The 13,804-nt window shown below is 41.4% G+C and overlaps 3 protein-coding genes across 28 annotated transcripts in view; all 3 read right to left on the minus strand.

The window, feature by feature from the left end:
- LOC6734657 (PDZ and LIM domain protein Zasp) overlaps positions 1 to 4,621 on the minus strand; it is a 54,757-nt gene extending 50,136 nt beyond the window's left edge. For 4 of the 26 annotated variants that reach the window (XM_016181888.3, XM_039292072.2, XM_016181875.3 and 1 more), the window contains exon 1: positions 2,368 to 2,574. The gene's annotated coding sequence lies outside the window, so the exon portion shown is untranslated. Of the gene's footprint in view, positions 1 to 2,367; positions 2,596 to 4,359 lie in introns of those variants that run through there. The other 22 variants (XM_016181879.3, XM_016181867.3, XM_016181877.3 and 19 more) reach the window with 14 other exon arrangements.
- A 1,951-nt stretch (positions 4,622 to 6,572) lies between these two features.
- LOC120284417 (chymotrypsin B-like) lies at positions 6,573 to 8,525 on the minus strand. The gene is made up of 2 exons (XM_039292081.2): positions 7,382 to 8,525; positions 6,573 to 7,312 (listed from the first exon to the last, which is right to left on the minus strand). The coding sequence occupies exons 1-2, from the start codon at positions 7,974 to 7,976 to the stop codon at positions 7,260 to 7,262; spliced, it is 648 nt and encodes a 215-aa protein (XP_039148015.1). The 5' UTR covers positions 7,977 to 8,525; the 3' UTR covers positions 6,573 to 7,259.
- Positions 8,526 to 8,804: 279 nt separating this feature from the next.
- On the minus strand, positions 8,805 to 10,684 carry LOC6734659 (chymotrypsin-like protease CTRL-1). Its single transcript, XM_016181866.3, has 7 exons — positions 10,459 to 10,684; positions 10,356 to 10,401; positions 10,140 to 10,303; positions 9,549 to 10,067; positions 9,429 to 9,477; positions 9,230 to 9,357; positions 8,805 to 9,175 (listed from the first exon to the last, which is right to left on the minus strand). The coding sequence occupies exons 1-7, from the start codon at positions 10,655 to 10,657 to the stop codon at positions 8,820 to 8,822; spliced, it is 1,461 nt and encodes a 486-aa protein (XP_016027850.2). The 5' UTR covers positions 10,658 to 10,684; the 3' UTR covers positions 8,805 to 8,819.
- Between the last annotated feature and the right edge of the window lie 3,120 nt (positions 10,685 to 13,804).

A 13,804-nucleotide genomic window follows, 5' to 3' on the forward strand; every position in this document is an offset into this window, starting at 1 on the left:
ACCCAATAAATGTAGTCCATTAAGTGTTATATGTATTTAAGGCAGTAAGATACCAGAAATATTTGGAAGTAAACATTTAGATAAATGGTTTTCTTTGCTCAGATGATATCATTCGCTGAAATAGCACACCTTCTTTCTTAAAGCCAAGCTCTGCATGTGTTTGTAACTATTTATCTAAATAAAATTGCATTATAGTAGTTCTTTTTAAAGCCATATAGCATATGAGACTCAAGATCAGAAGGTCGAAAGGGGTCATATCTCAGTCTACTCCCCCAACCTTTCCCAGGCAAGAACCTCCCATTAGGGTCTGTTAAAATATTCTTGAATCATTATCATCGGTCTGGTTTCGCGTTGTTTTGCCAGCTTTTTTTTTTTTTTTGCTGTGAGTGACATACGAACCCCGAAGAATCAACAAAGATACAAAGATACGAGAGAAGTGCTTGTCTCAGCAAAAGGAAAGAGAATGCAATCTACCATGACAGTTCACGAAGGTTAAATTCTTGAGAAATGATTTGGTGGCAAGCGTAGAGACCGCAGAGAACTGGCAAAAAGCAAATGGCCAATGAGAGAGCGAACTAATTAAAATATACGCAAAGCTGTTTGAAATTTGTAGAGCATGTCTCCCCTTTTTCGCCCCATCGCCCTGTCCCCCCGCGATGGTTGCAATATGTGCACGAATCCGAGTCAAGTGAAGCCAAGCCATGAAATATTGTCACGCACCCAGGAACGGAATAGGATAGGAATAGGATGTGCACGAGAAGTGCCATTCTAATGAGCTCAGCTACATTTCCGCGACGGCCTTAATTTACGATCCCCGGCCGAGGAGGAATTTGCTGGTATTTTTCGACAGTGAGAAAAAATTTAGATACAATTCTGTTTGCTAAAAGAACTCGACTTATACATTTTCATAATATTATCTTGAAGGCTGCTAAAAAAAAACAATCATCAAACTTTTCCTAAATAATTAAACAAACAGTCAGCTCTTTGTTTTCGGTGTATTTTCTAGTGCACCCATCATCCTCTGCGTAATTAATTCCGCCCTGGACTGATAAACCCCAGTGTAAACAAAGACATTTCATTCATCGGAAAAGTGGTCAGTGGCAATTGCCATTAGCTCATTCAAGTTTATAGAACCACTATCTTATCGGGCATTGATTCACGAATGTTGTGAGGCGTTGTAAGATTGATTCGCTCGAAGTGGCGGATTGCTTTACAGCTATTATTGGTGAGGTGACCAAACATTAGTTTAATCGCTAGATAACAAGGAGGGTGATTAATCGATTTCGTAGTTTTCTTGGGGTTCACTGAACCCAGGCTAAAAGAAACCCAGCAGATAAACGGACACAAGAACAGGGCGATAATCAACAAGTTTTGGTCATGGCTAAATTACATCACAGGCGGACTGCTGGTGGCCTGGCAGGAATTGGAAATGGCAAATGGAAATGGAGAGCAACCACTGCGTATACGTGATGTCAGCGACAGTGAGAGTGAGCGAGAGCTGGCGTCCTAGGCAGCGAGAGAAAAGGAGAGAGCGATGGCTGAAAATCGCTGAAAATAGATCAGGCGAAGAGGAAATCCGAAGAGCAGCCACGAAAATCGCAAACGCAAATTGCCAAGATAACGAAAGACACTTTTACGCGGAGGCGACCTAGAGAGCTGGTCTGGCTTCATTAATATGCGATGCTTTATGCTGTCGCCGATATATAGTCTATATAGCGCTCAAAACGTTTTGAAAATGTCTCAGAATCCGTGGCGCCAAATTGCGGCAATTCGAGCATCGAAAGGAGGCGCAGGAGGTGGTGGCCGCCACATCCGCAGCACTTTCGCAATTTGTGTATCTGTATCTGGCAGATATTGTATCTGGCGGATGGCTGCTGGCGAACGGCGCTGACTGACTGACTGAGCGAGAGTATTCGGAAACAAATCCAATCCGCGCAGCCATTTCGAGGAGCTAAAAATAAACTCACCTTGAAAAGTTTCTAAAAATTTTCTCGCTTTTTGACTATATAATTTTATTCAATTTCAACGAGCCGAAGATCTACGACGTATCTGTATCTCTGTATCTGTGCTCTGGCCAACAAATGTGATATATGCGTCAAAAGAAATTCCCTGGATCGGCGTGCCAAGAAAATTATTTACCAATCGCCTATATTCGCGCTGAGTCTTCGGTTTCGTAAGGGATTTTACTTGTTGTTAACCTTCACAAAATGCACACAAGTCACTATTTAGGGGACGAATGATGAGAGGGGGGGATGCTGTCTCTGATATTGATTCTGATTCATCAGCGATCCTGGCGAATCGATTGCGGCGGGCTATTGTATAACCAGCTGATTTCTACCCTGATTTCACATGCGACTTGGTACTGACCGATTTATTCCGATCGGGTGGCTTTCTGCTGGGACTCGATTCGATACGGTTTCGATTTGATTAGATTTTTACTGATTTGGACTTGGATCTCGGTTTCGTATATTTGTGGCGTTTGTGGTGCACTGCCAGTTCAGTTCTTGGGCGACGTTAACTAAGCGACGATTTTCTCTCAACTAAAGCAAAAACCGAAACCGAAAATTTTTATGTGCATTTTGTGCCGTTTTCGAATACAAAAATCTTTTCAACCACATCGCTGCCGTCGCAGTCGACGTCGCTGCCGGCTTCGCTGCTTTTGGGCCGTGCGAGAGGCAGTGGCAGTGGCACAGTCTGGCTATATAGCATCTATATAGACATTGTCGGTTCTCAATTCCCAACCGATTCGACGGCAGAGCCGCAAAGCTACAAACGCCAGACGACGGCGACGGCAACGGCTGCCAATGTCTGTCTGGCTTTTGTGGCCCACTGTTTTGTTGTTGTTCCTAGTGCGGGCTATACTTTTTGTTATTTGGCTAATTGTTTGTATTTTGTTTTCATAGCCAAGCTTTTAACGGCGCAGCCAGCCAAATGCCCATGTGCAATCAGTCCGTTTCGGGGCTGTAACTCGTGGTAATCCTATAATTACATCTAGTTAAATGTGATAAACAATTTATTAAAGGGCTTAAATAATCCCAAAAAAAATATAATGTTTCATTATTTAAACTTTGGAATATATGATATACCTAAAGTTTCAAAGATCTCCTATTATAATTTTGTGCCATGAATGAATTATGCTTATGAAACGCACTTTTGGCACGTCTCTTTGAAGTTGAAAGCAAGTGCAGGTGCTATTCAGTTTCTGCTGCTGAACTATTTCCCGTGATCTGTTTTCCTCAAAACCACAACAAAGTGTCTAACTGAATGGGAACAACAACCCCGAATAATCTGGGAAATTTGGGTCACAAAAGATCCTGAGTGCGTGAATCAGCGGTGGTGACTCCATCCGAGCTATGATCCATCCGATCCATTATCCATTTCCCAATAAACGATTAATCATTCCGTCGGGGTCACACATCCCTCATACTGCTTTTAAAGATCGCAGGTCCAAAAACATACTCTGGCTAAATCGAAATTTCCCTAAATTGAATTTCCAGTGCATGAAAAGTGAGCCATAAAGCATTAATATGTTAAAATGTAGCCATAGCGCAACGCTTACAAAAATAAACGCAAATATGTTTTTGCCAGCGCTGATGTGCTCAATCAAGCAGCGAAATGAAACGAAACGAATTGAATCGAATCGAGGCAAACAATCCACCAAAAAACAAAAAAAGGCGCAGGAAAACATGGCCAACTATGTAGATAAATATGTATAATATAATATAATATTTGGATGTTTTATACCGCGCGTATTTGTGTCTACATCGCAGCACATTGCGGGTGGCATAAAAAACTCGGGCGGGTTAAACAAGAACAGCAAACAAATAAACAAATAATAATAAACCTAACTATGCCGAAAAAAACATTTCGGCTTTTTAATTAAATCATGTTGAGTGGCAAAAATAATAATAAAGAATCTAGCGCTGTGCGCAATTCAATCAAAATCACTAACAAAAAACACTGTTCTTGCGGTTTTTTATTACGCATTTCGGTCAGCCGATTAAGATACGGAATACCGAGATACGGGCGTAATTAAGTTTAAAGACCGCATCTCGACGATCTTTCGTTTTTTATGATTTGATGACAACGGTGACAACGGTTAGTTACACAATAACTTGCGGTTAACACTTTTGCTTTTTACACCAATGCGGTTTAATTGCTTAAATCTGTCTTTGATATTCGGGGATGCTGAGTCAACGGTCAAGTTTTCGGAGCCATGAATCACACAATCGAGCCCTGTGGCTCGAAACCGGCTCTTCGCGGCCGTTTTTTTGAAAACTTTTTGGCAGGAGGCCAGCACAAACAACAAACAACGAACCACAAACAACAAATCGCCAAGAAACTGGCCAAGACACTTACACTTCCTTCACTCGCACTTGTTGGATTCGCAAGCGAATTCGTAACGTTCTCTCTCTGCGAAAATGAAAAGCGTTTGGGGACCGTGACCGGGAGAGTTGTTTCTGGATGTTTTGAGCACTTGAGTGAGTACGTTTGAGTTTCTCGACACTTCTTGGTTTTATATCTTTCGTTCCGGGTTTATATCTTTCTGTTCTGTTGTTCTGCGAGATACAACCGCGCGCGATCGTTGCGTTCGAGCGAATGAGGGCTGGGATCGGGATCTCGACGACGACGGGTTGTTTGGAGTCGCACTGTAAGACGAGCGACTCACACAGATACTCCCGCTCACCCACACATTCGCACGCTGCGCTCTCACTCGCTCTCTCCTCCGCGCAATCAACAGGTAAGTGGTTAGCCAAAAGGTGCGCAAATGTATCGGTATCTGTATCGGCCAGTGTATCTGTATCTGTACCTGTGCATGTGTGAAACTCGTGTGCGGCACTTGCTGATAAGATAAGGCCCGAAAAAGCCGAATAGAGCAAATGCAAATATAAACAAACACCGGGCGCACTCATAAGCCATGAATTTCGCAGCCAGTGATAATGGCATTCGAGCCATAAATTCAGTTTACTGGCCTGGATCAATAATTTGAGCAAGCTAATTTGCAGCAAATAGCGCGGCTTTTGGCGAGCTGCAATTCTATATTTAGGTTGCATGCCACATCGCACCGAAACTGGTTCCTCCAGTTTCCTGATAATCTGGGTGACGGCTACACAACCCAAAACAACAGCGGCCCCAACACAACACCCTGATTCTGGACGGGCACAAAGTCTGATTTTCCTTTTTAGCGCCAAACAAAAATCAAAACAGTCGACAAAGCGGCGATTTTCGCACACCCTCTAAACCTTTTAAAGTTGTTATTTTTCTTGCAATCAATGAGCCAACTTAATCTGCTTATCAGAGCTGATTTATAATATCGCAATGAAATACATACTCCTCAAAGTACATGAATACTTTTCAATTTCAATTTTAAAATCAAAAACTGGCAACTCTCTTACCAAATCGCAAAAACCCTATGTAAGGGCAACATTTCAGCAAATGCAGTTCCTCCCAAAAAAAAGAAAGACATGAAAAAAGCGATCAAACTGCGCAGTTGGCCGAAACCGGTTGCCGCCTTGCAGATCGCCTGCTTCATGCCCTTTGCTTTGCAGTGATATTGTTGACCAAGAGCGAGAAGCGGGCCAACAAAACCCCGTCTCCCAGCAACTGGAGGTGAAAAGAACAGACAGAAACCAAAAGTGCTAGCCCCATGGCTTTGGCTAATGCACGCGAGAGCGGTAGTAAATCATTTGCCAGCTATTTTGTTTGATCAGTCCACGGCGTCCACGGACTTCTGGCCCAAAGGCGGACAGACAGACCGGCCAACAGAACCCGGCCAGAGGAAGCGACATCGTGCAGTCACTCTGAAAATGTCACGCATGCGCTGTCGGCATGCGCGTAATTGCATTGAGGATGTGCGAGGAGGCCAGGAGGATGTGCCAACTTTATAATCTAGTGGGGGGACGCCCTAGGCTTTACAATTTAATGAGCGCTTAAATAAAGAAATTGCCTGGGAATAAGCCGCAAAAGACATGAAAATGTGTATTGTTGCTTAAGGGTAGTACACTTTGTGTGCCAAAATGTGTTACCATCTCAACAGCTGTCATTTAGTATTTATCGATTTACAAATATTTCAAAAAAATATTTATGGATAAACCAAATAACTTGCAAACACTTTTGAACAATGCTTATTTTAGTTTAGTTTTTATTTAGGTCCAAGACTTTTCACATACTGCGCTCCACATAATTATGTTTTAAACTGTGTGTCGGACACCTAGCGTTGAGTTACGTAACCTTCATAGCTTACATTCATTTTACACAAATAAAGCGCCACCTATGCGGGCACAGCTATAAGCTATGGATTGAGTAGCACACTTATCTCACAGTAAAACAAAAGTAACTTTTTAACTAAGTAGCAAGATGTGAACAGCAGACTTGGGCTTATTTTTTTAAAGGGTTAACTATGGTTCTTTTTTATTTATTTTTCAGATTTTTTGCTATATAATGTGATAAATACCATATGTAAGGCCTATCATTCATACTGGTATAAGTTCATCGATGTTATTTATTTCGCATTTGTTTTTTAACCATTCTTAATTGTAGAATTTGTAGAATTGTAGAATTTTTTATATGTTTGGTGGTGTGGTTGTGTGGGGTTGGTAAAGTCCTTGGTGGGTTGGTTATCTTAAATATATGTTATTGTTGGGTCTTAGTTACTAATCGTATCCAATCTTTGTAACTCGTAACATTAGTAAAAACGATCAAATCGTTCTTGATAAAGCTTATCATACCGAGCAGTAGGAACTTTTTGTCATTGTTGATAGTATCATATGTACCCAAAACAGAGCCCGGTAAGTGGAATTTAAAGTCGCTTCTCGGCTTCGTGACACAGAATTGAGAAGGTTGTAGTTGCAGTTGAATCATTTTGGAGCATTCAGAACTGCTAATTTGATCAAAATGTACTTTTTGAGCACCGAGTACGTCTTTATTTGTACTGTAGAGAATGGCAGTCAGCGACGTTCTGGCATTCATATTTAGATCCAAACAGATCGTGGTTATGAAATCTATAGGACAAATCTATTCTTAGAAAAAGTTTATGGGCTAAACATATTCGTATTTACGTGAAATTGGTACAGGCTTAGACAGTTCTATTATAGCTATGTTGTCCTTCATTGGAGATGTTCCGAATTCGCGGTGCCTGATGACCGCTTTAACGTCAAAGCTTGTAAAATATACGGACTTTACTTTTCTGAAAAGAATGTAAATAAATAATTATTAATATATATCTGATAAGAAGACTATAACAATGGTAGATCTACTACTTACATTTCAGTGGGATTTCTGAGAAAAGCGCTTGCAACAGTTATGACAAATCCTTTGAAAATTAAATTCCAATTATAAGCATATAATAATGCTTGACAATGGATTTACATGAATTACTTACGATCTGTGATCAATGAGCCGGTAAAATTACGATTAATTACGGAAACTTCAAAGTGGAGCACATCGATTCCTCCGCTCCAAGTGCTGCCGCACTTCTCATAAAAAAGTTGTTGAATCTTTGTCGTTGGTCCAATTATCGTTCGCATCCAGTCTTTGTATTGCATTACATCGGTGTAGGCACCATTACTATTGCACTCCATTGATCCGTAGCTCACGATCCCCACTTGAACGGCGACTGATTCTCCGCGGTATGGTAAATTCGCCACCAAAGGACCGCCGGAGTCGCCGCCACAGGTGTCACCTTTATCGCTTCCAGCGCAGATCAGTTTGTCGGACAATTCCCTTATATCGCCTCTTTGTAAGCAGTGCATTGCACTTCTGCGTGCAAGGGAAACAGTGTTTAGGATTGGGCTAGAATCCGGATTATCTGGATGGGTTCTGCCCCATCCGAATGCCGAGAATGTTTCGATTCCTACTGAACTGATGTTTTTATCTAGAACGATGCAGATGGGCCGAATGTTGGCTATCAGCAGAAAGGACATACAAACACAATTATTAATCCGCAAATCCCATCCAGACTGCCTTTTTCTCACCATTGTAATTCACTTCATTCTGCAGTTGTAACAGACCTATATCATTTAACATTCTACTAAATTTGAAGTCCACATGGATTACGGCCTTGACCACAGCTAGCCAATTCCGGTCAGAACATTGCCGATCGTTGCACAATATATAGTACTCACCTAGTCGCACATATCTAGGTCAAAAAAGATTAGGAATTGAAGGATCTATAAGAGTGCTACGTACAGGACTTCCTGGTTGATAATACAGTGTGCAGCTGTTAGGACGTGGTCTAAAAGCAGTTGAGTTAAAAACTTGTATGTATGTACGTGTTATTTTAACCACGTTTTCGTGATAGTTACTTTTGGTTATAAGCGTTCCGCCGCAATTGAAATCCTTAGTTCTGTTGTATATGGCTGCCATCCAATGCCTCGAATTTATCGGAGCTGGTTTTCCACCGACAATTTTGAAGTTATTTTTTGACCGGCAGCTTTCGTCCAGTAACTGAGCAACATCCATCTCCATTTGGTAAAAAACTAATGCGAACAGAACTAGGAAAATTACAGAGGACGACATCACTTCTTGCACTCGCCTGGTGTATAACTGACCCAAAGTCACATTGTTTATTTTAATATACTTCTTGCCGATAATATGCACTTCTTATCAGCGCCTTCTTAAATTGAAAAGTACATTTATAAATTTAATAGCAAATCGTAAGCATAAACTCAGATTTGCCTTGAATTTACAAACACAACTTTGCTCACTTAAATGATACATAATTTTATTGAATTTTAGGAATGATATATTTTATATTTTTTTATCATATTTACTATATTTACGAAATGATTTATTTTTATATTTGTTTATTTATTATATATTTAATCATAATAAACTTTATCCATTATCCAATCCAAAAAGCTTTGTATTTCAGTGTAGACCAGCATGCCGTCCTTACTGTAGCTCATTAGGCCAATAAGATAGTACCTATTACCATCGCCGATATTTCTATATGTGCCTATGATTGAGCCTGGCGCTTGAACTTCAAAATCACTAGGTTTTTCGACACAAAATTGGTTACTTTTTAGTGGTTTCCCAATTCGTCTGGCGCATTCAATGTGTTTGATGGGGTTCAAATTTCTGACGCCTCTAAAATCATTGGTGGTCTCATCCACAAGTGCAGTTAACATCCTTGGCAATTCGGGACTTGATACAATGCAGATTGGCTTCACAAGATCTAAATGAAAATACTTTTAAAATCGACTAAACGTTCAAAACTGATTCTTTTTACCTGAGTTTGGCACATCGTAAGCTAGTTTAAGCAATGCAATATCGTTGTCCATCGATGGAAACGTGAAGAGGGGATGCCTATGGATCGATTCCACGTCGAGACTTTTGCCATATTTAGTTTCCACCTTCCTGTGCAAAAAAGTGGAAATAGTTAAGCAGAAATGTTATAAATGAAGAACAGTAATATAATTTGTACTTACATTGCAAGAGGAATGTTACGGAAAGCACTGGCCACCGTCAAGACAAATTCTTTGAAAAGAAACACATTTAAATAATTACTTAACGATTTTTAAACGCTATTCGACAAAGAACGAACTTACTATTCGTAATAAGAACGCCAGAGATAGTATTCTGAAGGAGAGATACCTCCCACAGGCGAACAAGGACATCCTCCGCCCAGTTGCTCCTGCATTCTTCGTACACAACCTGATCCCCTTTAGTTTCGTATTTCCTGACAGTTCTATATATCCAGTCCTTGAAGGCCACAACATCTGTATAGACGCTAGTTGGGCTGCACAACTCGCTGCCGTAGCTCACCATTCCAACCTGAACGGTGATATTTCTTTCGCCGTAGGTGAAATCAGCCGTCAGCGGACTGCCGGAGTAACCTTCACAGAAACTCCTATCATTATTCCCGGCGCAGAATTGCCCCTCGTTAATGGGCAACCACTGGCCATTTCGATGGCACTCAAATGGCTTTTTCTGGGAGAGATATACGGTCTGCCCCACTTGGCTGGATGCTTCAGTTCTCTGTTGCATCCATCCAAAGGCCTTAAGTCTTTCAAATGGTGCTGACCTTACCACATGATCTAATATTATACAAATCGGACGGATGTGGGCTACAGGTGGAAGAAATATATAATGTAATGAATAGTTAAATTAAATTAATTAAATAACATTTGTTGACTTACCATTATACGTCACTTCACCGTAAAGTCTTAAAAGACCTATATCGTTTACGCCATTGTTTGGATAGGACATGGAATTTTGAATAGCCACCGCCACTCCATATTGTTCGTTGTTAGAGAAATGCGATTCGTTGTTGTGTTGGCTGTACATCCCCAAAAGAACGTACCTTCATAAAGATAAAACTCAATCGATGTAGCTAGCACTGGAGTTTTACTTACAGTTGACTATCTCTCAATATGCAACTTGCGGCCGTTAGGACGAACACTAAAATCAGAAATCGTAACTTTCTGCTGGGACTTACGTAATTGGTTACTTACTAACATTTGTGAACAAGCGTTCCTTCGCAGATAAATTGGTTATTATTGTAAATGCGTGCCATCCAGGGTGCTGCCTCAATTGCACCATGATTGAAATTGATATTCTTTGAAATTTCTGGATCGTGACACTTTTCATCCAGAAGTTGTGCTAAACCCTGACAGACCACCAAACCGATCAGAGCTAACGAAAGCACATGAGACATTGTTCTCGATGAAATTACCCTGTACGACTGAATCAAGAATTTTATTTTTAAATTCAAGCGAAACCACCGATTTGCCTTATCAGCAATGCTACACATTTTCTAAAACTGGAAAGACATTTATGTTATAGAATATATGACTTTTTTCAGAAAATGAAGAAATAAAACAAAGGAAACAAGTATAGTTTCTCGACTATTAGAAAAAAATAAAATAAAATCAAAAGAACAATATTTCATAAGATCAGAAACGCCAACTTATTGCCTGTCCATGATTTTTAACGAATCTGGCATACCCTTTTACTTTACAAGTAAAGGGTGTAATAAAGATATACACTACAAGTGGCGCTCCTGTTGGTGATTACATGAACTATAGGGGGCCTTTCATTTGGTACACGTTTTGGACATTCCGATAAATAAGTAGTGCCATTTGTAAAATACATGTAGATGTAATTTGTATACAGTATTTTTACAAATGTAGTTTATAGTTTGGAACCAGTAAAATTTGCTACACTCCGATAGCTCGGACTTGTCCGTGATTGACAAAAGTCATCAAACTGTTATAAAATAATGCGAACGCTAATAGATAACATATTCTATTTTATTTAAATGTAATTTAAATTTAAATTTATATAGAATATTATATTGGTTGGTCGAGTATGTACAAATACAAATTTGTATGCTTTGGACTACTAGTAACGAAAACCTTTAAAATGTTTATATAAGGTTATGAATAAATTTGAATTTAGATCGCAGCATCTTTTACTACATTTAACATTTCATAAAAATATTTTCCAAAGAATATAAATACCTTAAATTAAAACTTCTGCTACTTATAGTAGCATGTGTTTCTGCAAGTAAATGTGTGTGCAGGAAAATGTATCTATGTCATTTGTCATGTTATGGTGTAAAATTGATTAGGGAATAGTTTGTTAAATGTGTATATATTGCACTTTGTGGTACTCGCTCCAATATCATTCACCTGATGAATCGATCGGCTACTTAATGTTTGCACTTGTCAACACGAATTGCCGTTATGAGCGGCAAAGGACACAAGGATGATGTGCCCGGAGTGCCTGGCACGTGCCCATGAGGACATCGCGATAAGGGGGCCAAACAATTTGACAATTTAATGTGGCGACAGTCGTCAAGCTGCAGTTCCGAAACTGAAAACTCTTACTCAGTGCCGAAACTGAAACTGAAACTTAGGATCGGGCAGAAACTCGTGCTCGCTGACGACATTAGCAGCGGAGGAAGCAAGGCTATAATTATAATTCCATTACCGCGGTGCAACAGGACCAGGAACAGGAACAAGAACCCATTGGCCGGGTAAGGTGCTGCTGATCCTGCGCTGAGATCCTGTGCCAAGTCAAAGACAATTGAGTGGCGTAATTGCCGAGCCGGCAACTAATGATGGCCAAGGATAATGCGGGCCGTGTTAATGTGGCCAGAATGCGCCAAGCTGGCTGACGAGCAGGTGAATCGCTGAACGGCCAACAAAATGCGGAAGTATGCGCATTTCGCCCGATTCGCAGCGCCTTCGATCCGATCCGCATTTGATGGAATGTCCGAAACGAGCACTTGCCTTTCCCCCGCTCAAGTGCTGCCAATTAGGATGCCTCTCGGCAGCTGCCCAGCTCAACTGCTTAGCTGCTTGAATCACCTGAATCCCCTGAATTGCCCAAGCCTTCTAAATCACCTAAACACAAACGCAAACGCTCCCCTCGCTTTTATGAGCCGCCAGGTGGGGTCGACGCGCATTCGGCGATAAGAATGTCATAACACAAGCTCCCAATTAACTGCGTCGCCCAGCGGAGGAGGAGCCCGTGATTCCAAATTTGGACACCATCCGACCGGGGGCTCATTTGCATCTCCGGGGCAGGGAGCAGGTTCATCTGCCATCTATCCATCAATCCATCCATCCAGCGGAGGGTGCCACTTCGGCAGCCCAGCGGGCGATGTCCCAGCTTCACAAGGAGATGCAGAATCAGCGATGCAGGACAGTGCTGACACAATTCTAGCACCCTCAAATGAAAATTTAAAATCATATATTATATTGTTTTAAAAAGATTCTGTTAAGAATTGTATTGTTTTCTAAGGCAGGATGAAAATGAGATATTTTGAAGAGCAAGAGAAAGTTTCAAGTTCTTTAATATCAATAAACATATTGGATTGAGCAGTTTGGAATAGTTAAAAGTAGCTAGTTCCAGCTGAAGCGGCCACGCTGTTCCAAGGAGAGCCGCGCAGGGAGTCGCAAAGATATCCATCAACGTGTGGCGTGTTTGGCTCCTGTAAGTTGTTAACTCGACTTTTATTGCCGCACAGTCGGCGGCTGGACCACCGAAGGGTCATTGGCTTCGACTTGGCCGCGATCCACGGAACCATCGATTGCCTCGTTTGCGAAAGATCTCTCGAATTCGGCCGGTTCACACCCAGGGCCAGTTCATTTCCGCCCCTGCGGCCCCAATCAATGGTCACAATAAAGGTTAATTATGTAAATGTCACACAGTTGCTACTGTCCACCATCGATTCCCATTCCCATTTCCATTTCCCACCCCGATTCCCATACCGATTCCCACTGTGATGTGTATTTCAACTCCCATTTCGATTTCGATTCCGATTCCGAAACGAGCTCAAAACTCACAATTTAATGGTCTCGAAACGTTTCAATTTTTATTAGTTCACATTGGGTCCTAACCTGTTGTCGGGAGCGTTCTAAATGAGAACATAACTGCTTCTGTTGCCACCGCCAATTAACCCCTTCCTCCCCAGCCATGTGGCCATGTGATGGCCCTTCGCCGTGTTGCCGCTTTTTACGGTTTAATTGTGCCCACGACCAGAGACAAAACAGAGAAATCAATCTCGAAATGCGTTGACAAGTGAGGCCAGGCCAAGAGCATTTCGAGATTTCAGATGCCCGGCCGAAGAGCAAACAGAGATTGCGAGGAGTCAGAGTAACCCCCGAACCCCGAGGTGCATTTAAGTGCACCTTTAGGAAATTAACCATAAAAAATTGCTTCATTTAACAAGGCAGTGCGGCACTAAAAACCAACCCAGACAATGTACAAACGCAACGCAGAAGAAGCCAAATGCCAAAGGCAGCCGGAGAAAACCAGAGTGACGTTGGGTCACATCTTGGGGTTGGAGGGGCCA

Source organism: Drosophila simulans, chromosome 2R (assembly GCF_016746395.2).
Source record: "Drosophila simulans strain w501 chromosome 2R, Prin_Dsim_3.1, whole genome shotgun sequence".
In the NCBI taxonomy this organism is placed as follows: domain Eukaryota; kingdom Metazoa; phylum Arthropoda; class Insecta; order Diptera; family Drosophilidae; genus Drosophila; species Drosophila simulans.

Coding starts and splice junctions, on each gene's coding strand:
- LOC120284417 (XM_039292081.2), bottom strand. CDS start 7,976: ATGGTGAGAAAAAGGCAGTCTGGATGGGATTTGCGGATTAATAATTGT. Junction 7,313..7,381: donor CGGCTCATTGATCACAGATC/GTAAGTAATTCA, acceptor TAATTTTCAAAG/GATTTGTCATAACTGTTGCA.
- LOC6734659 (XM_016181866.3), bottom strand. CDS start 10,657: ATGTCTCATGTGCTTTCGTTAGCTCTGATCGGTTTGGTGGTCTGTCAG. Junction 10,402..10,458: donor AGGAACGCTTGTTCACAAAT/GTTAGTAAGTAA, acceptor TTCTGATTTTAG/TGTTCGTCCTAACGGCCGCA. Junction 9,358..9,428: donor CGTAACATTCCTCTTGCAAT/GTAAGTACAAAT, acceptor TTTTTTGCACAG/GAAGGTGGAAACTAAATATG.